The sequence below is a fragment of the Psammomys obesus genome, unplaced genomic scaffold, assembly GCF_907164565.1.
Source record: "Psammomys obesus unplaced genomic scaffold, mPsaObe1.curated_primary_1811, whole genome shotgun sequence".
In the NCBI taxonomy this organism is placed as follows: domain Eukaryota; kingdom Metazoa; phylum Chordata; class Mammalia; order Rodentia; family Muridae; genus Psammomys; species Psammomys obesus.
In genome coordinates this window covers 8,965,654-8,988,097 of record NW_026590663.1, presented here as the reverse complement: position 1 = coordinate 8,988,097, position 22,444 = coordinate 8,965,654, and the positions used below count along the sequence as shown (strand labels likewise).

Genomic DNA, 22,444 nt, shown 5'->3' with positions numbered 1-22,444 from the left:
CATATGCAGAAAGGGAGAGGGGCAGGCAGCTGAGAGCCAGGGTCAAGCCTCAAGGAAAGCATGTCTCCGAATTCCCTTACTCTAGTCTACTGAGCCATCTACCAACGGAAACGGCAGAGAGGGGGCATTCAAGGGTGGGATGAAGCTGGCACTAGGAAGAAGACCCAGAGGCTTCTGGGAAGGGCCTGAGTGAGGGTGTGGCCGCTGTGACATTGGCAGTTGCCACACTAAAACTGAGGTGTGTGGGCGTGTGGGTCACCAAGAAGGGAGGACACAAAAGCAGCTCAGGTCTTGGGCCTTTCGCTCTGAGGGTATCTCCTGTATCAGACATACTTACCAGGGAACCCTCCACAGATGCGGGGGACCACCATCACCTAGACTCCAGTATGGGTCAAGTAAACGCCTAGCTCAGTGGCAGAGCAGAGCCTTCAAGCCACCCAAGGCTTCCGAAAGGGCGACTGCCCAGACAGCATGGGACAGAAAACAGACCGTGGGGCCTGGGGGTCCCCGCTGCAGCCCCGGGTGTGGTCCAGCCTGTTGCAAATGACAGTGAGCCCCCACCCCCGAAAGAGCCCTGCAGCCCAGAGGCCAGGCCACACAGAGGGGCACTGCTTGTCGCCACATCGAAACTATTTATTGAATGAGGCAGTTTCCACAGAGGGGAGAACAACACAGTCCATGCCCTGCTACTGGGGTCTCGGTTCTTTTCTTGGCAATTTCTCTAACTATTGGAAGGTTATTTCACCACAAAGGAGCACAGATCGTACAGCCCCTCTACAGCTTCACAATATGATAAAAATAATTAAAAAAATAACAAGTAGAACCAGGACGTTCAAGTGTAAATGTCCTGTTCTTCCCTTGTCACGTACAGAAAGAACATACAAAGAACATTGTCTAGTTTTCTATAAAACAAGTGAAGGTAAGAATTGGAAACGTTTCTCAAAGGCCGAGCAAGACATGAAGAGTCTTTTAATGTCTCATTAAAAAACAAAAACCAAAACACCACATTAAATACACGACCACACGAGGGGAGGAGTGGGAGGAGGAGCCCTGTACACGCTCGAGGAGCAGAGATTGGCTGGTCGAGGTCAGGCGGCCGAGGCCTCGGGGCTCACGGCTGCTCACTGCGCCAAAGGCCGCTGGCTCGCTGCCATCCATCCACCCGGAGGGCAGGGTGTTGCCCAGGCTGGCGCCGCCAGGATGGGCCTGGGGACAGTCCTGGGGCCTGGAGTAGGCCCTTCTTCCTGACACATCTGCGATGGCCAGCCTTCTCCGGGCACAGGTCCGTGTGTGGCAGTCTCTTGTTTACGTGCAGCTAAACATGACTGGAGAACATGGTCCCCACAGGCGCACCTGCTCGGGCAAGTTTTCTCCCTCCTTCCTGCTCTCCTACACTGTTCCCGCTCTCTCCCCATCTCACACAAGTGCGAGCACACACACACACATACACGCACGCACCCACTCACACCCGCCTGCTCAGTCCCTCAACACTACTGTTACCCTCAGTTCGTAACAGGGCCGACTCAGGGCTGACCTCACAGCCAGAGCGAGGTTTGTGTGAGCCGGAGGTCCGGGAGGGAGGAGCGGAGGCCGGGAAGGTCAGGCCCCTGCCAGGAGCCCGCAGGGCAGTGCCTGCGGCAAGGGCAGCACCGGGAGCCTGGACAGTGCCCTGCTGGCGAGGGCCGCTCGCTCTGGACGCTCCGGCGCCTTCCCGCGGCGTCTGCGGAGCTCTGCGGCCGAGGCAGCTCTGGTGAAGGGCCGGGCGCCTCTGCTGGGCTCTCAGTAGCTCAATGCACGACCCTGCTGCGAAGGAAACCCGGTGACTGTGTCTGGCCGTGCACCCTCCAACACGGGCCTGGGTGGGTTACCAGTTCACCTCGATTTCAACAGATAACTCCATGCGGGGTTCATACGTATGTCTGTACATATATACTCTATACATATATGTAAATGTGTATGTCCATATGTACACATGTACGTACATCCACACTCACACCTGCACACACGGAAGTACACACACATTTCCGCACAAAGAAGTCCGGCCACATTTGGCTTTTTGGGACAGTGAAGTCGGTGTTGTTCCACTCCACCAGATGGGTGCTTTAAAAAAGGTGATTCCAAAACCTGCTGCCTTTTCCTTCTTAAAAAAGGGTACCAAAACGTTTCTTCCAAGTCCAGAGACTTGATTCCATTTGATTGCACCTCTGCAAACGTGTATAAAATCCTGAAGTAGACTAGAAAATGACGCCATGATAGCCCTCTGTGTCACTGCTCCAGTGTCACCACCTCCACAGCCTGGCCGTCCATGGTGACCGCGCTGTCCGCTATCCGAGTGGTCACGGGGGCCATGGCCACCTGCACGGGCCCGTTGCCCTGGGCGAGGCTGGTTACCACAGTCTGGTACATGCTCACAGGGATCTGGACCAGGCCTGGAGAGAGAAAGCAAGGCTGTGGGCGGGCCGCTCTCGGGACCGCGGGGCTGGCTGGGGTGGCCGGCTCTGGGGCTCTGGTTCATCTCGGCCTGCCAGCCCCAGGTCAGCCACTTACCTGCCTCCAGGCACAACCAGCCTCAGCTTCTCTCTCCCTTCCCTTTCTTTCCTTCTGTTAGAGGCAAGGTCTTGTTGTGTAGCCCAGGCTGGTCTTGAACTCTTGATCCTATTGCCTCAGCCTCCCAAGTGCTCAGATTGTAAGTGTGTGCCATGGCAGCTGGCAGTAAATCTCACTCCTCAGCCTCAGGAAAGAGCTGTGGGGACACTGTGGACAGCCTCCCTCTTTGTGAGGCCCAGCCCACAGGTGAGTCCTCTCTCACCCTGCAGCAGCCCCCTTCCAGCAACGGCTCGCCTGGTCTGCTCTGCTGGCTGTGCGGCTCTCTCTGAGAAACAACCAAACCCACATTCCTGTGTCCTGGCCCTGCTGTCTGGCCACTGGCCCTTCTACGGCTTTTACCTCCAGAGCCAAGCTTATAAAGACACCAAACCAAACTGGCCCATTTGTCTCCTAATTTTAGAATTTCACAAACTGGTACAATTTTCTAATTAAAAAAGGTTTAGAATGAACTAAAAAGCAACAACAAAACCAACACACCCCGACTGTCTCTCAACACCGTTATTAGTCAGAGCAGAACCACGAGAAGAAGGGGGCGGCCTGGAGTCTCAGAGAGGGTGACCGTTTCCAGTTAACGTGGGCCAAACAACTGAGTGCGTCGGCCTCGTTTCCCACTGGAAGAAGGATTACGGTGGACAGGGAAGGGCTGGCTTTGCAGGCCACAAAGGAAAGGAATGGTCTGATGGTCAGTGCGGGCAGCTGTGGCCCCTGCCAGCACGGACTCAGGCTGTGGAGGCCCAGACCCTCCAGGAAGACGGAGACAGCTGCTCTCAAGAACTGGTGGAAAATCGGTGTTTAACTGCCTGGGTCCGTAGGCAGGTACCCCAAACCCTAAAACACAGACCACTATGACAGAAGATCTGAGAGCATGCCTATCGTGAGATCAGGTGAGCGGAGGGGCCTGTTGTAGTCAGCTAGCTCTGCCCTATACAGCCTGTGAAGCAGCATTCTGATGGGGCACACCTAAAGGGCACAGAGCTACACAATGACAACAAGAACAACTTAGGGAGGAAACAGAACAAATGCCGTCAAAGTTCGTTTGGTGCCCTCAAATTACTGTCTTAGAATGGGAGAACACACACACACACACACACACACACATACACACACACAACATACACTCAACCCTACACACCTATATTGGGAATCTGAGACAGGAAGGTCACCTGAGCTCAGGCGTTCCAGGCTAGCCTAAGCAACGGCACAGGGGCCTCCTTTACAGAGATAGGACACATAGACCTGGGAGGGCGTAGCTCAGCGAAGACTTGTCTGGCACGTGAGAGATTCTACGTTAGATTCCTAACACCACAAACAACAGCAGCCACCCAGACCAACCGACCAATCAGACCTCAAACCCCCAAACCTGTGATGGGGTTGTGTTTGTAGTACTAGCTCTCAGAAGGCCAAGACAGGAGAATGGTGAGTGGGAAACCAGTCTGCACTACACAGTGAGAGCCTGTCCCACAAAAACAACGGCCGCAACAACCAAAACCTCAGACAACTCCAAAGTCTTACAACCAACTAGAAAAAATATACAAGAGTAATTTAAAAATAAAAAGTTCAATAAATAAAACATATTACAAAGTTTATATGATAACCAAGAAAATTTCCAGAGACTAGAAAAAATTACAGACTAGAGAAATTAAGATACACAAGCCAACTTCTATTACTGAAAAATGAGTTTGGCATGGAAAGGCCACTTGATGTGCCTGGCACAAGAGACAGCAAAGGATCTAGACACCCAGACACATCTCCAAGCACAAGGGAGACAGCAAAACCCCAAATGATTCTAGGCAGAATGAAGCAAGGGTCAGAGTTCATGCAAAAAAACTGGACACAAAAACAATAACGGACATCATGGCAAACCTAGAAGCTAAAATGATGAAGCCATGCCTTCAAGAATTTTGGTTCAAACATCCAGAATCACTTTCAGCCTAAAGTTCTATACCCAGCTAAAATGATCTGTATGAAGTCCGCACAATACAGCTTCAGCCACGACTAAAGACTCTGGCTGCCTACAGACACTTTCTTAGGAAGCTTGGAAAATGTGTTCATATTAGCACAGAAACCTCAGAGGACAGTCACATGGGCTCCGGAGACCCTGAAAGGGGCAAATGGGAGTGAGGCAAGGGGCAGGGCTGGGCCTGAGCACCAGAAGCTACCAGAAGGATTAAAGCCAGGCACAACTGGTTAGAATGAACTAAAAAGCAACAACAAAACCAACACACCCTGACTGTCTCTCAACACCGTTATTAGTCAGAGCAGAACTATCATATGAAGGGGGCGGCCTGGAGTCTCAGAGAGGGTGACCGTTTCCAGTTAACGTGGGCCAAACAACTGAGTGCATTGGCCTCGTTTTCCCTGTTGGCAGTAGGGTTCCGGTGGACAGGGAAGGGCTTTTCAGTTAATCTAACACCTGTTGAGGCTGCAGGCCCAGAGTCATCTCAGAGGGTCAACAGGCAGACTACAGAACAAGCCAGGGGCAGCCCAAGCTACTCAGGGAAACCCCTTCTTCCTGGAAATAAGTAGACACCCTCCTCTACTAGACCAGGCAAGCACTACAAAAGGACAAAATCAAATACACTAACACATCTGTTTTGACAGTGGACAATTTTTATGTGGTTATACACAAACACAGATACCAAATCATCCACGAATTATGGTACTGCCCTTTTACAGTCACTTTCTTTTAAGGGGGTGGCATTCCAAATTTTAAATACAGTAGTGGAAGCACTGTAGGTACAGGACAGCATGGTATTTTTGCTTCTGGGCATAGTCTATCTTCAAATGCCCAGGCTGGCTATCTGTCTACCCAGCAGCTCAACCTGCCGCCTGCCACAAGAGTGGTCACAGATCTGAGTCCTCCCTATCCCAGCTCTGTGAGACTCTCCATGGTACCATCCTTGGGTTGGCTTCATCAGCCGTGACAGTGCGAGTGGAGGCAACCCAGGCCTGAGGGCTGCCAGGGAGTCCTCGAGACTAAAAATGAATCTGAAAGAGAGATGTCAGGCTGCGCCTGGGAAGCAAAGGTGGGCAGACATCTGTGAGTTGGAGGCAAGCCTGACCTACACAGTGAGTTCTAGGCTAGCCAAGGCAAATAATGAGGCCTTATCTTAACAGGAAAGAAGCCTGATAACCTGAGCTCAAGCCTGGGACCCACATGATGGAGAGCAGGGACTCCCAAGCTGTCCCAAGCTGTCTTCTGACCATCACACACACTTGATAGCATGCATATGTGTGTGCCTGCCCAAGTGGGAAAAAAAAAAAATCCAAACCAAAGGAAATTAATGCAAAAGAAAATCTTATTCCACAGTTTTTCGTGTATTTCCTAGGAGATCCGTTTGGTCAATTTCTGGATAGACATTTGATGGGACATGCAGCAGGGCCTGAGAGTCTTGTTTTACTGACTCCCATTTTTGAAGCTCCACTTGTAAGGGTGTGTTAACAAAACAAAGGCAAGGTCAGCGCAGCCTCCTGAGAGGCAGGCTGAGCAGAGCTCTGTGTGTGACGGGGAGAAGCTGGCAACGGCTGGGAAGGAACAAGCCGTGGCTTCGGGTGGAAGCGGTCCTGCTTCTTCTAAACCATTGCAAAGGGCTTTTAAATGCCGAGTCAATTCCTTCCACTCAGCCTCCCTTGTCGCAGGAATTATTTTTCATTTAGACTATGCTGCTTAGCTCAGAGTTTCACACTTAGACACCATGATCAATAATGTACCCCAAACCTAAAGCACAGCTAAGACGCTCTGCCATGGCGCTCAAGGGTCTCACGATTTGCTCTCGTCTATTTTCTTGTTCTGGAGCATAAACTGGTTCTGAACCTTGGCTCTTTGTGCCAAGTGCTAGGAATACAGGCAGCACCCACTGCGCGCCAGCTTGCAGAGGCCGGATGTGCGTGCTACTCCGCTCTGGCACAGCCATGCCTGCCACACCTTGGCTTCCGTGCCAGCCATCCCGGACCCCTTCTCTCCCTCCAGTGCTTCGGGTCCTCTTCCCTGGCACCATGTGCTGCCCAGCCCTCTAAGAGCGGCCCGACACAGCACTGCCCGCATGCCTGGCCTCCAGCCCAGCTGCACAGTGCTTAGGAAGGGCCACACCTGTCACTGGGGGCCTAACAGTAAACAGTGCTCAGCATGTCTCCCACACTTACAAATGAAAACTCAAGAGTACAGTCACTGCTAAATGTTCAAGCGTGTGACCTCAGCAGTCAGGAAGGCCTGGAGTCCAAGGCCAGCATGGGATAAACAGTGACACATTTTCTCCTAAAATAAAAACAAAGTAAAACTATCACACCCAAGACTTATCCGAATAAAATAATTTTGTACAGACTGCATTTGGTGGATTTCATATAACTCAGGGAAGGAGCCAATTTGGCCTCCACAACTGAGCATGAAACGAGTTCCACAGAAAGCTGCTTTAACTAAAAGGTGAGTTTAGGGCTTTTTGAGAGTTTAGGGCAACTCCACACGCAGGTCAGCGCACAGCCCCCGTCAAGCCCAACCCACCCTTTCCTACACGAACACTCAGTCCACGTCCACCCAACATAAAGCTGCCAGCACCTTTCTGTGAGATGTCAAGATCGCTGCCCCACACACACATGCAGGCATTCCGACATGGGATTAGGTTAAATCTCCTCAGTGTCTCTGACCCAGCAGCCCTGATGTCCACAGAGTGGGGGAGGGACCCAGGCTTTGAAACCCAGGGCACATGAAGTGGGGCGCTGCCCTTGGAGGAGAGGTGATTACATGCGGAGGCGCAGTAATCACGCTGGGGCTGGCCTGCATCTGCTCAGCCTGCCCTGATTAGCCCTAATCTAGAGGCACATGCTAATCCAAGCTGTATTCTGGGTCATTCCAACTGATTAAGCAGCAGGAAGCCCTCATGTTCTACTTTAAGGGCCTGAAGTTCCTCTTCCTTTCTGGGAGACAGGACAGTCCTGGTAACAAGATTCTTTGGGGTGTGTGTGTGTGTGTGTGTGTGTGTGTGTGTGTGTGTGTCGGCCCTTGATTTGTGCAGGATCCTAGAGCAGGATGCAGTATGGCACCTCTTAAAAAATGAGCATTCCTCTAGCACAGCCCTGGACTTACTAGGAGGGCAGAGGCACAGTGTTGGAAAGACCTTAGTGCTCCGGAAGGTCAAAGCCACACCAACACTGAGAGTTTAGCAAATCTAAGCTGATTTACATTCAACATTTTAGGCTAGCCTCAAACGCATGGCACGCTTCCTACCTTATTCAGCCTTCCACAAGTTCTGATCACAGACATGATGCCCACGTGCACAACGCTTACCCAATCCAGGCACTTGGAAGACAGAAACAGGTGACTTTTTGTATTTGGGGTCAATCTTGTCTGCAGAGCTTGTACTAGGCCAGCCAGGGCCACAAAATGAGGACCCCCCCCCCGAAAAGTTTAGTGAAAAACAAGGGCAAGCCAGATAGCTCAGTAGATAAAGGTCCTCACCACCAAACCTAACAACCTGAGTTCAATCTTCAGGACCCACACGTTGCAAGGAGAGAACTGACTCCAACAAGCAGCTCTTGGACCCACTGCTACTGGGTGTGGTGGCAGGAGGACCTTTGAGGCCAGCCTGGGCTACATGGTGAGACCCTGTCTCAATGTCAAAATCAACTACCGCAGAGCCAGGTCAGGCAGTGTGTGACTCTCTGGCACGCGGCCTCCCTGAAGCTAGCCCTGTCAACACAGTAAGACCTGGTCTCCAAATCAACCAACCAAACAGGTAAACATACTGGCTCAAGTCTGCTGCAGCCCGCCTGCCCCCGCCCCCCACGCATGCTCACACACACGGTTTATGAAGCTACATATCCGGGCTTGGGTTTGGATCTGGAAGACCTTCCATACACCACAATCCCCTTGACACCTAGCACCCTGGTGAGGCCGGTGTCCTTAGAGGTCACTGCTGCCTCTCCAGGCTTCATGGCACATCACGGCAGCTCCGCCTACTGGAAAGGAGAACAGAGGGGCAAGGGAACTCAGAAAGGTCAATTGCCAGGATGTGCAAACTCCCTAGGGAATGTGCTAGCCCCAGGGGCACATTTTCTGTCAGGTGAAGCCTGACCCCGCTGTCTTAGTTAAAATCTGCCGGGTGCCACTGTTGAGCAGGCGGCAGAGCGTAGGTCTTCCCCGCCCTCCTCACCAGCATCCAGCAAGCTCGTCCTGCGTGGGCCAGGCCTCTCGTGGCCTCACCACGCTCACGTCACAGCCAATCTCCTAGCCCTGTCAACACACTTCCTTGAGTAAATACGTGTATATTTATTAATTTTATTCATGCACGTGTGCACGCCCGTGTGGGTGGGTGACATGAGAGCAGGCATGCTTGGAAGCCGGAAGAGGGCATCGGGTCCCTAGGAGCTGGCCTTCCATGCAGGCAGCTGGGAGCTGATGCCTGTGGAATTTTCGGAAGGACAGAGAGCACCCCTAAATGTTCAGTCGGGTCTCCAGCCCCAAACTCTCCTTTCAAAAGCAAACCGGAACTCAGCCCCTACCATTTCACTGTCAGCAATAATTTGTCCCATTCCAACTCTGAATCTCCAGTTTTCAGAAACTTAAAAGAAAAATGAAACAAAACAAGCAACTACCCGCCCAATCAAAACCCAAACCTTACATCCACTAAAGTTAAAAGCTAAGCTTTCTTCTTCAGTTGCTGAGGTGAATTAAACTTCAAGATATCTCCATCTTCAACAACGTAAGCTCTGCCTTGCTGTGTTTCCCAGCAGCCTCTGCTGCACGTTCAGAAATGTCCTCTTTAAGATCTTCGTCTTTCATCACTTCCGCCATAATGAATCCCTTTCCAAAATCTGTCTGACTCTTTCCTGCTGCCCAAGGAGCTGTCCCGGCTTTTCTGATGGTCCAGGCGTGAAGGTCCTCTGGGACTGCGGTGAAAAAGTACTCTAGTTGGAGTGCTGACAACCCAGCCTAAGGACCTCAGGTCAAGCACTGTGATGCTCACTTCCAGATACTTCCGTGTCACCTCAGCACTTCAGCCCAGGCTGGTCTCCAACTCTCGATCCTGCTGCCATGGCTTCCCGAGTGCTGAGGTTTCGTAACCACTCTGCCTAGGTTGGCTGAATCTTGAGCGAGCATAAACTTTTGCACAAGCTCCCTACACGGTCCTTCCATCACAACCACGTTTGTTCTCGACATGCCCTGGGTACCACATGCACTTGCTCAAGCTATCTCCTTTCTAGTCCCACAGGTCACGCCGGACTCTCCCAACAGCCCCCGCATCTTTCCTGGGTGATGGAGGACACAGCTCCTATGCTGCCTCCTCTGACATCACAGACTCCAGCACTCAGGCAACACCAGGTGCTCGTGGACCCGCCCTGCCCATCGTGCCCGTGTCTGTGTGCAGAAGTATGCTTGGTCAGTTGGTGACAGGCCTGCCGCCAGACTGGGCATGGCAGGCGTTGTCACTGGACACACTACCACACCTGACGTTCTCCGTGGTGGTGGTGGTGAAGACAGGCAGGCTCGTCCGGCCCTGCCCTCAGGAGCCCTTCCCTTTGCTCTTCATCACAGCACCGAGGGTGGGGATGCTCTATGGGGATCTGGGGCTGGTCACAGGAGCACGATTTTACTCGGCAGGCTGGCTTACTCCCATTAAAGTGTTCTTGGTCACAAAGGCGCGTGTGAATTCTGTCACTGAGCACCTGTGGGCATTAGCTTCCTCACATGTAAAATGATTACTGATTACAGGAGAAAACTAAACCAGAAATGCTGACAAAGGAAACCCTTGGCACACAGTAGGTCTCCAGCAGCGGGCAGCTGCATTTTAAGTGGCCCTGAATGAGGAGTCTAGCTTGGGCTGCGGGGCAGGTCACTGCTCCCAGCAAACAGCAGGCAAGCGGCAAGGGTACAGCATCTGCGGGGGCCTGGAAGACAGGTTTGCAAAAGCACAGCATCATGCATGCTCGGCAGCCTCCCATGCACCCCACAGTCATGCTCGGCAGTCCTCGGAGGCAGCTGAGGCAGCACTGACTCCGTACCCCAGAGAGCACACCAACCCGGGAAACCGCTAACTCGGGTTATGGAGGCTACCTACAGGACCAGGGCTGGGGCCGGGCGGTAGACGCCAGCCGACACACAGAAGCCATGGATTCAGTCCCTAGCACTGAAATAAATGTGTCACATCTGGGTGACAGGTGTGTGACAGCAACCTCTACACCTCAGAAGTGAGCAGGCCGGCAGGAAGCGAGCAGAGGCCTCAGGATGCCTGGCCGCCCGGTGCTTCAGCTCGCCCTCCCCCACCCCACGACAAGACAGGGCAGGACAGACAGCTTTTGGAAGAATGGACCTTTCATTTGCCTTCCAAGCTGGGGAACCTTTGGGAATTGTTGTTTGCTGTAACTTAACCACTCAGTGCAAAGGCCTTGTGAGTTGGCTGTGCATGTCTCTCTAGCTGGGAGAATACTGACTGTCATGAGAGGAAAAAAATAGGTAAACAAAATAAAGACAACAGTTGCTGTGAGGTTTTTTCTCTTACTTTTTTAAAGAAGTTTCACATGGTAGCCTTGGCTGATGGTAGCCTTGGCTGGAATTCCCTACCTGGCACAGGCTGACCTCCCGCCTCAGCCTCCTGGGCGGTGCTGCAGCTGGAGGCATGAGGCACCACAGCTGACTGAGGTGTGAGGGTATGATGTCTTCTGAGATTCATTAACATGAACGTGAACACAGGTGGGGGAAGAACACTGACTAAGTGGCGAATTAACTCCACGGCCAGAGAGGAGAAGGAAAATGAGAAAGTGCTAGAGAGGTCTCACACATAATAGCAATTGTTCTTGCAGAGAACCTAGGTTTGGACAAAGTGCCAAGTCCTTAAGGGCCAGCAACATTTAGGGAGAGGGAACTCTTGGAAAAACACACCAGTGGCTGATGTCTACAGAAAGGGGCCAGCACTGGAATCACAGGCCTGTTTACCTGGGAGCAGAGTCAGGTATGGAAGACAGCCCAGCAGGTAGACAGGAGGCAGAGGCTGAGGTCCAAAAAAGGAGCAAATGAGAAGATGGACAGAGGTGAGAAAGGAAGGCCATGAAAAGACACCAACCTCAAACCAAAGAGGAGGCCAGGCAGCCCCGCCACAGCCAGGGAGCATGGGCAGTCAGCCTTCCCTTTGTGTGCCAAGCCTGAGGCACCTGGGGGATTTAAGGAGCACAAACACTCTGAGGCCCTCTCAGTGCCCCCAGAGACCCTGGCAAAAATGCTCCTGGCAGTGATGCTCCCAGCAGTGCTGACCAGCTGGGAAAATGTCACTCTGTCCTTAGCCTTTTGAAGACTACCGAGAAACTCCTCTTACCCCTTTCCCACAAATCAAATGTTATTCTATTTTTACGTCTTAGTAAATGTATCTCAAAGGTATCTTGGAAATATAAAATCATGACTTTCTCCTGAACAGCCTGGAGATGCTCCGAACACTATGAAATGAGACACCAAATGCTTTGGTACCGGAGACCCCGCCGTTCACCATCCTGGAGACTGAACCCCCAATGTGGGCTCAACTAAACTCCTTGCTGATCTGACCAGAAAGGCTTGTCTGAAATGGAATTAGGAACAGGCCTTTGAGTACACACACTCTCCGCTTAGGAGGTGTGCTCCAACTCACAGAGACTCGACCTGTGGGCCACAAACCCACAGGCCGGCGGCACGGGTGCCGCTCCCCAGCCAAGCTTTAATGCGGACATGAGGGGTGGCAGGCTCACCCAGAGTGAAGCATGGTGTGTAGCGGGGCCGTCCCAGGGCCTGACAGTCACACAGAAAAACATCTACTGCAGTAAAGCCTCATCTTTTTTTTTTTTGAAAACCAGTCACTTTTTATTGGGTGTTAATTCTCAGGAGCCAAATGCCCCACACAGGAGTCAGGAAAGGTGAGCATGGTACACTGGACACCGTCGCTCTTCAGGGGCTGTAAGGGCTGCCGTTCAGGTCTGAGTTCTCTGGAAGAATGGCAGGAGTGAAAAGCACGTAAGCCGCCAGCGATGCTTCCTTTCTTCTCACTGATGTTCTTGTCGCAGTGACGTCTCTGAAATGCTCCAGCGATGCCTTTAGGGGAGTCCCACACAATGTCTAGCACAGCGGCCCCCCATTTGACATCTAAAGGTTTCTTCTTCACTGGTAGGCCTGACGCCATCTTGGAGTCCGTGTATTCGCCAAGACTAGTGAAGTTCATCTTGACCAGCCATGCTCTCTCATCTGAACTGTACTCGCACAGCCAACTTGTCACCGGGACAAGTTCTTCATAAAAAGAACTCCAGCCAATCAACAGAAAAGACCACCACCACCAGAGACAGCACACCCCAACAGTGACTAGAGCCCCGCGACGGGGCCGGGTGTGCTGCAGTGGAGCGAGGCCATCCTCTGGGAGGCAGAGCCAGGACGGCAGCGCTGCAGCTGCTGCACCTCAGCTGCTTCCTTCTCGCCCCAAAGACGAACCCACCTGCAGCCTTCTCGCCAGGATCCACTTGCAACCTCCAGACTCTGCCATAAAGAGGCCTGATGAGAACACACAACTGTTAAAAGACACAGACCCTGCCACAGCAGCAGCTGCCCACTTCCCGCTCGCTCCTGTGGCCTGGGAGACACACAACCAACTCAGCTCAGTTCAACACACCAGCTCACTAGCAACAGTGCCTGTTCACAAAAGCGTAGCTACAGCCAGGTCTTAGTCACAGGAAGGGCAGAATCCGCTCACCTCTGACCTGAAGGAGCAGTTATGATGTGGTTTCTACCTTCCTAATTATGTCTTCCTTAAGCTAATATGAAGACTAATTTGTATGTCCTGAGCACCTAGCAGCTGGGTGGGGAGAGGGGGGGACAGTCTAGGCTTACACAGGCCTGCTTAGAGACTGCTCAAGGATTTAAAGTGTGTCACAAGCAATCTACACGAGAGATAATCTGGATGTGACAACTAAGAGTTGATGGCATTTATAAAACCCACAGGCCACTTCTGACTATCAGGGCCAATTGCTGCTTAAATAACAGTACATTTATTAAAGGTAAGTTAGAAAAAAAAAGATACTGGCTAAATTTGAAGTAATAGTGTTCATTTCATATGAGCTTTCTCCCAAGAGTCAAGGCAACCATCAGTGGCTACGAGCAACAGAGAAGAGGAGGAAGCAAGAATAAAAGCCATTTATGGCTTGGTCCTCCTGGGGAGGGAAGGGGCCAACAACCTACTTTCTGCCTCCCAGGACCACTGTCCGCACCTCATGCTATCTATACCGTGAACAATTCACATACATATCTGGCCCGAGTTTCATGTGGCCTCTTGTTAGAGACTGTTTATTGAAAAAAAAAGTTTTTAGTTCTCATAGCTGGGCCATAAAAGTTTAGGGAAGAGAAGGCTAGGGAGAGGATGAACTGAAAATAGACATTCATTTGTATTGGCTATGGTGGCCATGCCATGAATCTCAGCCTAGGGAGGCAGAGACAAGTGATCTCTGTGAGTTTCAGGACAGCCAGGAATGCACAGTGAGCCTGTCTCAAAACAACAAATCCCAGCACTCCGGGAGGCAGAGGGAGGTGGATCGCTGTGAGTTCAAGGCCAGCCCAGTCTTCAAAGTGAGTCCACGACAGCCAAGGCTACACAGAGAAGCCCTGTCTCAAAAATCCCAAAACCAAAACCAACCAAGCATCACCACCAACAGAAACTAGGAATTCCTAAAACCAAATCCCTTCCTTACTAGCATAATTCAGTATTTTTTTCCTTCCTTTTGTGAGGATAATGGGGAAATTCTTGAAGTCAAATTTAAAAAAAAAAAAGGAGCTGGGTGCACACGCCTTTAATCCCAGCACTGAGGAGACAGAGGCAGGAGGACTCTGAATTCATGAACAGCCTGATCTACAGCGTGAGTTCCGGGCCAGACTTACATAGAGAAACCCTGTCTCCAAAAACCAACCAACCAACCAACCAACCAACCAACCAACCAACCAACCAACCAACCAACCAAAAAGATTGGAGGACACAGTCTAGGTGGCATGACTAGGAGCTGTTCTAAACATTCAGATACTCCTTTTTCTTCTTCCATCAAGACTGGACCAGATAGTTCAAGGATTCCTAAAGCAGCCAGCAGCCAAGATATTTCAAGTTCAGACTAATGTCTTGTCCCATGACAAGACATGTTCGGTCTGTGTGCTGGCTAACACAGTGGCTATGGAAGGTGACTAAGGAACTACATTTTAAATTTTATTTCACTTTAATTAACTTAAATAGCTGGGATAAAACGTCTTTCTAGAGTTGCTACTATGTCAATTCCACATCATAGGTGTTCATCAGTCACACATACAGACACACACATACACTGGAAGAATGGCTTTTGTTCATCAGTCACACAGACACAGACACACAGACACACACACAGACACACACACACACACACTGGAAGAATGGCCTTTGTTCATCAGTCACACAGACACACAGACACACACACACACACACACACACACACACACACACACACACAGACACACACACACGAAGAACTGCCTTTGTTCAGATGGAAACTCAATCTGAAAACAGAGGCTTTGTGTTCGCCTGAAGTCTATTTCCTGGACATTTCCTTGTTTTATGTTGCAGTTCTTCCTTCCACCCCAGCCTAGCAACTTACCTGAACACCCCCAGCCCCTTAGGCCTCTACAGGAGAAACTGCACAGCATTCCCAGTGGCAGTGTGTAAGGCACACCTCACAGTGAGTGCCGAGCCCCGCAGAGAAGCTGCGCTGGGCAGTCAGAACTCGCTCACACGGGCTCTCTCGAGCCAGTCTGACAGCACAGCCTTTGTTGTGCTGCTCAGGGTTCATGTCTCAGTTCCCATACTTCAGGGATTCTCAGATCCAATTGCTGGCTGTACAACAGCAAAGAATTTTATAAAATCAATTTCACTTTGAAAACCCCATTTAGGCTCTGAAAATCTCTAAATTGGGGCCCTTCTGATAATGAAGACTTGGTGTAATTATAAAGCCACAGACAGTTGTGTCTCGTCGTTGGGCCTGTGCTCTCCCTCTGACTGACAGGAGGAGAAAAGCAGCTTTGTCGGGAGCAGATGCACAGGGGGAGGCCCGGGAACTCGGATCTACCAACCGAAGCAGGTGCCTCTTAGATATTCGTTTACCGACTCCGGCCACAACCTCCCCTTCACCTGATGCCCTACTCGGGCAGGAGACGAAGACCCACAAAAGGGCGCATGTTTATCCTGTTCAGAGCACTTCTTCCAGGCTGCTGCTGGCTCCGCACATTTGCTCATGATTAAGCAAATGGCGAAGCGGCAAGCAGGAAAGTGAGTCCTGTATTCACCCAGGTAACTCGAGAGTCAGAAGGCCCAAAGCATCCCGGCTGTGATGTGAAAGCTATTAGGGTTAATAACAGTATGCTGACATTCCTTCAAAAGCCCTAAAAGAGAAGGCCCTTTCTTATGAGACCTTTAAAAACTTTACTCTCCCAAAGCTTGTCCTGTTAGGATAATGTGGGTCCCTGTTTGAACAGCAGCTAATGCCCCTTCAACACGCCTAACTAGACCTCCAAGAATGTGGGGGGAAAAAAGCCAAACTATCTCCAACCATGAATCGAACAGAAATGACTCCAACTACATTTGTTCAAGTAGGTCTCTTGGTTTGGTATTGGCTTTACTGACAGCACCAAGACTCTGGTTTGGCTACAAGGTGTTAGACGCAGGAGAAACTGCAGCCTGACGTCCCTGTGCCGACACCCGGGAACCCGAGGCGGGCGGCACTGCGTACAGACACGCTGGCCTGGAGGACACTGGGGCACACTGTTCTGAGGCACCCACCTGCCAGAGGAAGGGGCTCTCTGGACGTCTGCTCAGAATGTGCCCAGTCCACCTAACCACCAGAGCAGAGCAGGTGAGGGTGTACCCAACTAACCCTCTGAGCACAGACAGGTGATGGTGCGCCACGCTGGTTGGTGGGTGTGAATTCCTTTGGTGGTGCTGAGGACCCCAACGGAAGGCATCTAGCTTTTAATATGGTAGCAGCACATTTGAAGGCACAGCTCAGATGAGCACTGTAAACAGAGGCAAAGGCCTAACGGGCTGCCTTTCACCCCGAAGGCCCTCAGTGCACACTTGTAGTCTACCATCTTTAAGACAAAGATGAGAGTTCTTTTCTCGTTTTCCTTCTCTCCCTTTCCTTCCCCTATTCCCTAACTCTCGCTAGCACGGTCTTGCTGAGTGTGCACCCCAGGCAGGTCCAGAACTTGCTCTGTGATCTACCCTGGCCTCAGCCTCTCTGCTGACATTATAGGCAGGACCCCATGCCATGCTAGAATGTGCTACATCTACACTGAGGACAGGAGACCTTGCAAAAGGCACCACTACCTGTGAAGGTGTCTGTAACACATTGCCTTTGCATGAGGCAAAGGACGGACCAGAAAATGCTGCTGTAGAAACCCTTCCAAGGCCTGCGAGGTGTCTCAGCGGTTAAGAGCACTGTCTGCTCTTCCAGAGGACCTGGGTTCAGTTCCCAGCACCCACATGGCAGCCCCCAGCAGTCTGTTCCAGAGGATCCAACAGTCTCCTGCAGACATATGCACAATCAAAGCACCAATGCACATAAAGTAACGACTAAACAAGCTTAAAAAGAGAGAAGCCCTTCCAGTTGGGGGTACACCCGGGCACTAGGGAGGCCAGGAGCTCTGCGAAGACCAACTCGGCAGCCTGAGGGGTACGCCCCAGTTCCCTACAAAGGCCTCCCTGCGCAGACTGCTGGCTCCCTTCCCAGCTCAGTTGTTCCTACCACAATGGTGGTGCCTGCCACAGGGCTAACTGTGGCAGCCAGGATGCCCAGGCACTAAAAAGACTATGACAGAGGCTTCTGCTGCCCCTTAACTAGGGCTATTACTGTACCTCCCTGAATGAGAGGGACTGGGGTTAGGAAAACTGCTCCCTCCTACAGAGAGCTATTCCAGAGTCGCAAAGGGAAGAGAGAGGCTTCCGGAGTGGAGACTCACCACCACACTGTCCCTTTCAAAGGTCAGAGCACCACCCACGATATGGAGGACCGAGGGCTCCTCTGTGCTTTATGAGAGTCCACAGCACAGCTTCCTGCCCTGCGTTGTGCTGCCGGCTGGAATGCATACAGGACAATGGTACTTTCAGACTCCTGGCCCTTCCGGCTCTCCCCACTTGGTCTTGGGCACCAGTGTGACTCCGTTAGGCCTGTCTACAGGATCTATGGCTGCAAGGAAGGACTTGCACCTGCGTGAGGAGTCCAAGCAAGTGGTCTGTGTCACGAGTACACGGACGAGGAAGAGGTCCAGGTACTCCAGAGTCTCTGCCGCAGGCTTTCCCACTTAAGACTCTGTTGCACATAAAAACAGGGCAGCTCTAGAGAGCCTCTTGCCAGTCTGCACTCAGCATCACATCACTGGAGTAACACATGTGGCTTTTTTTCTTAAAAAAAGAAATGCGGAGTCATGATGTCTGAGGGCTATGAAGGTCATCGAGAGACAAAGCTCACAAGATTTGTGTGGTCCAACCCCCTGTGGAAGGACATACCTGCCAGGAGGAGACCACCAGTCTTTTTTGCTATGGCTGTCACAATGAAGCCATCCAAAAGACACTTTTCCAGTGATGGTAAGTTGGTAGATTTAATCTACTCTCCTGGTCATTAGATGTAGGTTCTTATTTGAATTTAATTGTGAATAACCTATGATTGAAAATTCAATATCGCAGACCACAAGTGACCAATTACCACTTCAAATGATTATTGTCACTGAGTTAAATCTTAACTTTTAATTGTACTTTACTTTCACTTAAATGGCCACATAGATAACAGCTACCACATCAGATAGTAAAGCTGTACTTATGGGGTTTTTTTTGTTTGTTTGTTTGTTTGTTTTTAAAGAGACACTACCTTGTTCAAGCTGGCCCAAATGCCTGGGCTCCCCTGGCACTTCTGCCTCAGACTTTGCAGCGGGAGACGACAGGTGTGATGTTATGTGTTTATCTGCCTGTGCTAAGGCTGTGTGAGAGGCGGTGAAGAGCGTGGCCTCATTGTTTCCACCTTCTTTACGCCCTGGGATGGGCGGGTGGGAAGAGGCAGTGAGGGGAACAGGAAAGACGCTACTGCTGCGTCCCCTTGGCAGCTCATGCCCACAGTGAATGCTCTGCACAGCAGGACGAGTGAGGCATGTTGCAGGCCGTGCTGCTGAGAGCAGTGCAATATAGACAGAGCCTGGTCACCTACCAGAGCCGCAGCGGGGTCAGCAACAGCGAGGAGCAGCACGCGTGCTCAGCGTCTGGCAGCAGGCCAGCGAGACACAGGTGCTACTCTCTGGTACGAGGGGCGGCATGTCTCCGCTTTTACAGGGGAGCATTGGTGTATAAGGAAAGCTGCTTTTGCTTTCTTGGCAGGCTGGAGGACAGGGCGGCAACACTCCGCAGCTGCTGCACCGCGTTGCGAGCTCCTGTGCAGCCCCTACCCCCGTGCCACCTTGCCTTTCTCTGGGCCCCAGCACTGCGTGCCTTATGTCCTAGCTCTCTGCCGCTGTGTGCGCACACCCTGTAACTAACTCCCCAGTGGACCTGGCTGCACTAGAAATGATCTGTCCTGGCTTTTCCTTGCACACCAGGCAGTGCTCCTGCTTGGTCTGCCTGTCCAAGCGCCTTCATTTCTTTCCTAGACAGCAGCAAGGTGTCCGTGGAGAAAAGGGCGGGTACCCCCAGGAAGTTCAGGGCAGCCAGTGATTCCCTGTGGGGGCCTGCAAATAAGGCTGTAGCAAGTAAATCCCAGGATTAAGAACACATTCAAGAAACAGTTGCTCTGGGCTTCTTCAAGCCCTGGTGACACAGCATGCGTTACGTTTGGTCAGTTAAAATGGCATCATATAAAATATAATTACATTTTCTTTCTATAAGACAAGCTCTCTCTGTTTAGTCCAGTCTTGGAATTCAACATGTAGACCAGACCGACCTCCAACTCCCAAATCCTCCTGCCTCTGAGAGTCAAGGTGAGTGCCACCATGCCAGAAGACAACTTTAGGGTGCTCAGTATCCACATGGGTCAGGGGATGGAACTCAGGTCATCAGGACTGCACAGGAAGTGCTTTAACGCACTGAGCCATCTCACTAGCCCCCAAATGTATTACATTTAAAATTTCCTTATTTAAATTTCAATTAACACCAAGTGAAAAAGTGAAAAGTGCAGAAAGGAATGGCATGTCAACAAACCCTGACCGACACCTCCTGAGTTACTGTGCATCTCTGTTGGCTCTCTTTTGAGCAGGTCAACATATACCAGTGAGCAGCACAGGAGGGAGAAGGAGATAGCTTATGGTTGATCAGAATAAGATCTTGTGTTTTATTTCTTCAGGAGCTAGAGAATCACTAATTAATAGTGGATGATGGTGATACTGACAAAAAATTGAAAGATGTCACCCTTTAGGACTACTGATTGCGCCATCACTGTCACTGAGTTCTGCAGAGGGACAGGGCCGCTCAGGAGGGAAAGGTGTTCTCATGACTGTCACTGAGCGCTGGAGAACAACAGCCCTACGAGGACAGTAGCAAACCCCACAGCAGGAGCGTCAAGCAACGCCATCTTTACTGCCCTCACCCGAGAACCTGCTCCTTTCTCAGAATCTTCCACTTGTTCTGCCCATCCTTTCTGTCAACCTTCACGCTAAGAGAAAATGATCACTTCTTCTTTTCTCTCCTTTCCTTTCCGTCCTACGTCCTGTACACATCACAGTCTCTCCACCAGTGAACCACATTCTCAAGAGGTTCAAGCTTAAAGTGGGGATTTTAAAAGTAATGAGGACCACGGTGGTGCATGCCTTAATCTCTGTGAGTTTGAGGCTAGCCTGGGCTTCCAGTGGCTTCCAGGATAGTCAGGCTCTGTAGAGAGTCCCTGTCCCAAAACAACACAAGTATAAAGAGGTCAGTGGAGACCGGAAATGACAAAATTCGAGGTGATACTCGGTGAGGAAGAGCTAAGAAGAGCCGTGTTCTACAGGGCTGGAAACCTTTGCTTTGGCAAAGACTGGCAGCAGGATGGCCAGTAAACAGACTCATGTTTGTAGCACAGCAAGGCTCTGGCAGAGTCTGAGGGAAAACCCAAAGTAGGAAACTGCTTCCGGGCTCAGCTGTGGCAAAGCAGGCTCTGTGGCCCAAAGGTGAATGAGAGCAGCTGCTCTGTACAAACACTGTCAACGCCTTGCCATCAGCTTTAATGTCAAACAGTCTCTCGGCCATTCTCCTCCTCTCAGAGCGCCAGGGAAGACTGAGAGCCCAAGTCTTAACCGGGACAACACAGGAGTGCTGCTAGGAGGCCTGCAGCAGAGAGCTAGAAAGAAAAGTCATTTTCTCTTGGAGAACTTTCCTCTTGGAAAACTAATGTAAAGCTCACTCTTCAGATATCTAATTTTTTCTATTCAATCTTAAAAATGGGTCTTTCACTGAATGATAATATCAAATATTGTGATACCAATGGATGGGAAATACCAAAGTAGATTTCTACCTAATACCACAGAGTAAAAGAAATTTAAGATATTTCATAGTACTCAAAAAAAAAAAAAAAAAAAAAAATCAAGACCATATCAGGCTAGGCTGGGCTAGAACAATTCTTTAATCCCAGCACTTGGGAGACAGAGGCAGGTGGATCCCTCAGTTGAGACCAGCCTGATCTACAGAGTGAGTTCTAGGACAGCCAGAGCTACACAGAGAAGCCCTGTCTGGAAAAAACCAAAGCCAACGGAACAAGAAGAACAGCCAGGCGTGGTGGCCACACGTTGCCAGGCCAGCGCTCGGGAGACCGAGGCAAGGGCGCCATGACTCCAGCACCAGCCTGGAGAACACACCAAACCCTGTCTCAGAGTAAAACAAAAACAACAAAACAAAACTCTGTGGACACAAAAACAAACAAAATCAAACTTCTCTACATCAATAACAAACAATACACATGTCAACGAACATTATGAGGGCTAACAAATATAGCAGGAAAAGGAACAGAACACGAGATACACAAATGCACAGATGCAGATGGAAGCATGAGCAAGCTGTTGCGGTTCATTCATGCCTGTAATCCCAGCGAGCAAGGGGGTGACATGGGAGGATCACCTCTGGGTTTGAGGCCAGCCTGGACTACATAATGAGACCTTAAAAAAGGATGAAAAAGGGGAATACATATTACTAACAAAAATACAAATTAAATGAGACGGAACTTATTGCCTGTCCTAAAACAGGTAAAAATATGCTAACCTTCGGTGCGGTGTAGAGCAGCAGGCCGGCAGCCCCGTGTAGAAGAGCAAGCAGGCACGGGCGACGTGGCAGCAAATAATCCGTAAAGGTGTGCAAGCCTTGGACAAGCACAGACTGTGCTATTTTATTGTAAAACAACTATTCGTAAGTTAAATTATCCACAACAGGAGGCTCTCTGTCTAATTATGGGTAAGACGATGGAAAGATTACCACGCATTACAAAATGACCTTTTCAAAAATTACCTAATGACATGAAAATGGTTAAGGTATTCAAAATAAATTACAAAACAATACTGACAATACAATCTTATTTAGTTTGAAAACTTTTTTTTTTTGAACAGATAGAAAAGGCTAGATTTAAAAAACAAAAACCAAACCCCAAAATCAATATTATATTTTGTGGAATTACGAATAATTTTATAATCAAGGCAAAACCAAAAATAACCCCCATGGAAAAAAATGGAAAACAAAGAAACAAACAAAACAACCACAACCAAAGGCCAGAGCAAATGCTCTTTGTCCTTTTTTTTTTTCTTCTGGATTACTAGGAAGAGGTCAAGTAATTTAAAAATTTTGAGACACAGACCGGTTCTAGGAAGAAGCATGGGTACCTAGCAACTCAG

The 22,444-nt window shown here is 50.4% G+C and overlaps 1 protein-coding gene across 6 annotated transcripts in view; it reads right to left on the bottom strand.

Annotated features, from left to right (window-relative positions):
* Positions 1–612: 612 nt before the first annotated feature.
* The window catches only part of Nrf1 (nuclear respiratory factor 1), a 61,456-nt gene continuing 39,624 nt past the window's right edge, over positions 613–22,444 (bottom strand). For 3 of the 6 annotated variants that reach the window (XM_055608168.1, XM_055608167.1, XM_055608169.1), the window contains one exon: positions 613–2,429. In XM_055608168.1, coding sequence (XP_055464143.1) covers positions 2,266–2,429 — 164 coding nt within the window. In that variant the 3' untranslated portion in view covers positions 613–2,265. Of the gene's footprint in view, positions 2,430–12,385; positions 13,103–22,444 lie in introns of those variants that run through there. The other 3 variants (XM_055608172.1, XM_055608170.1, XM_055608171.1) reach the window with 3 other exon arrangements.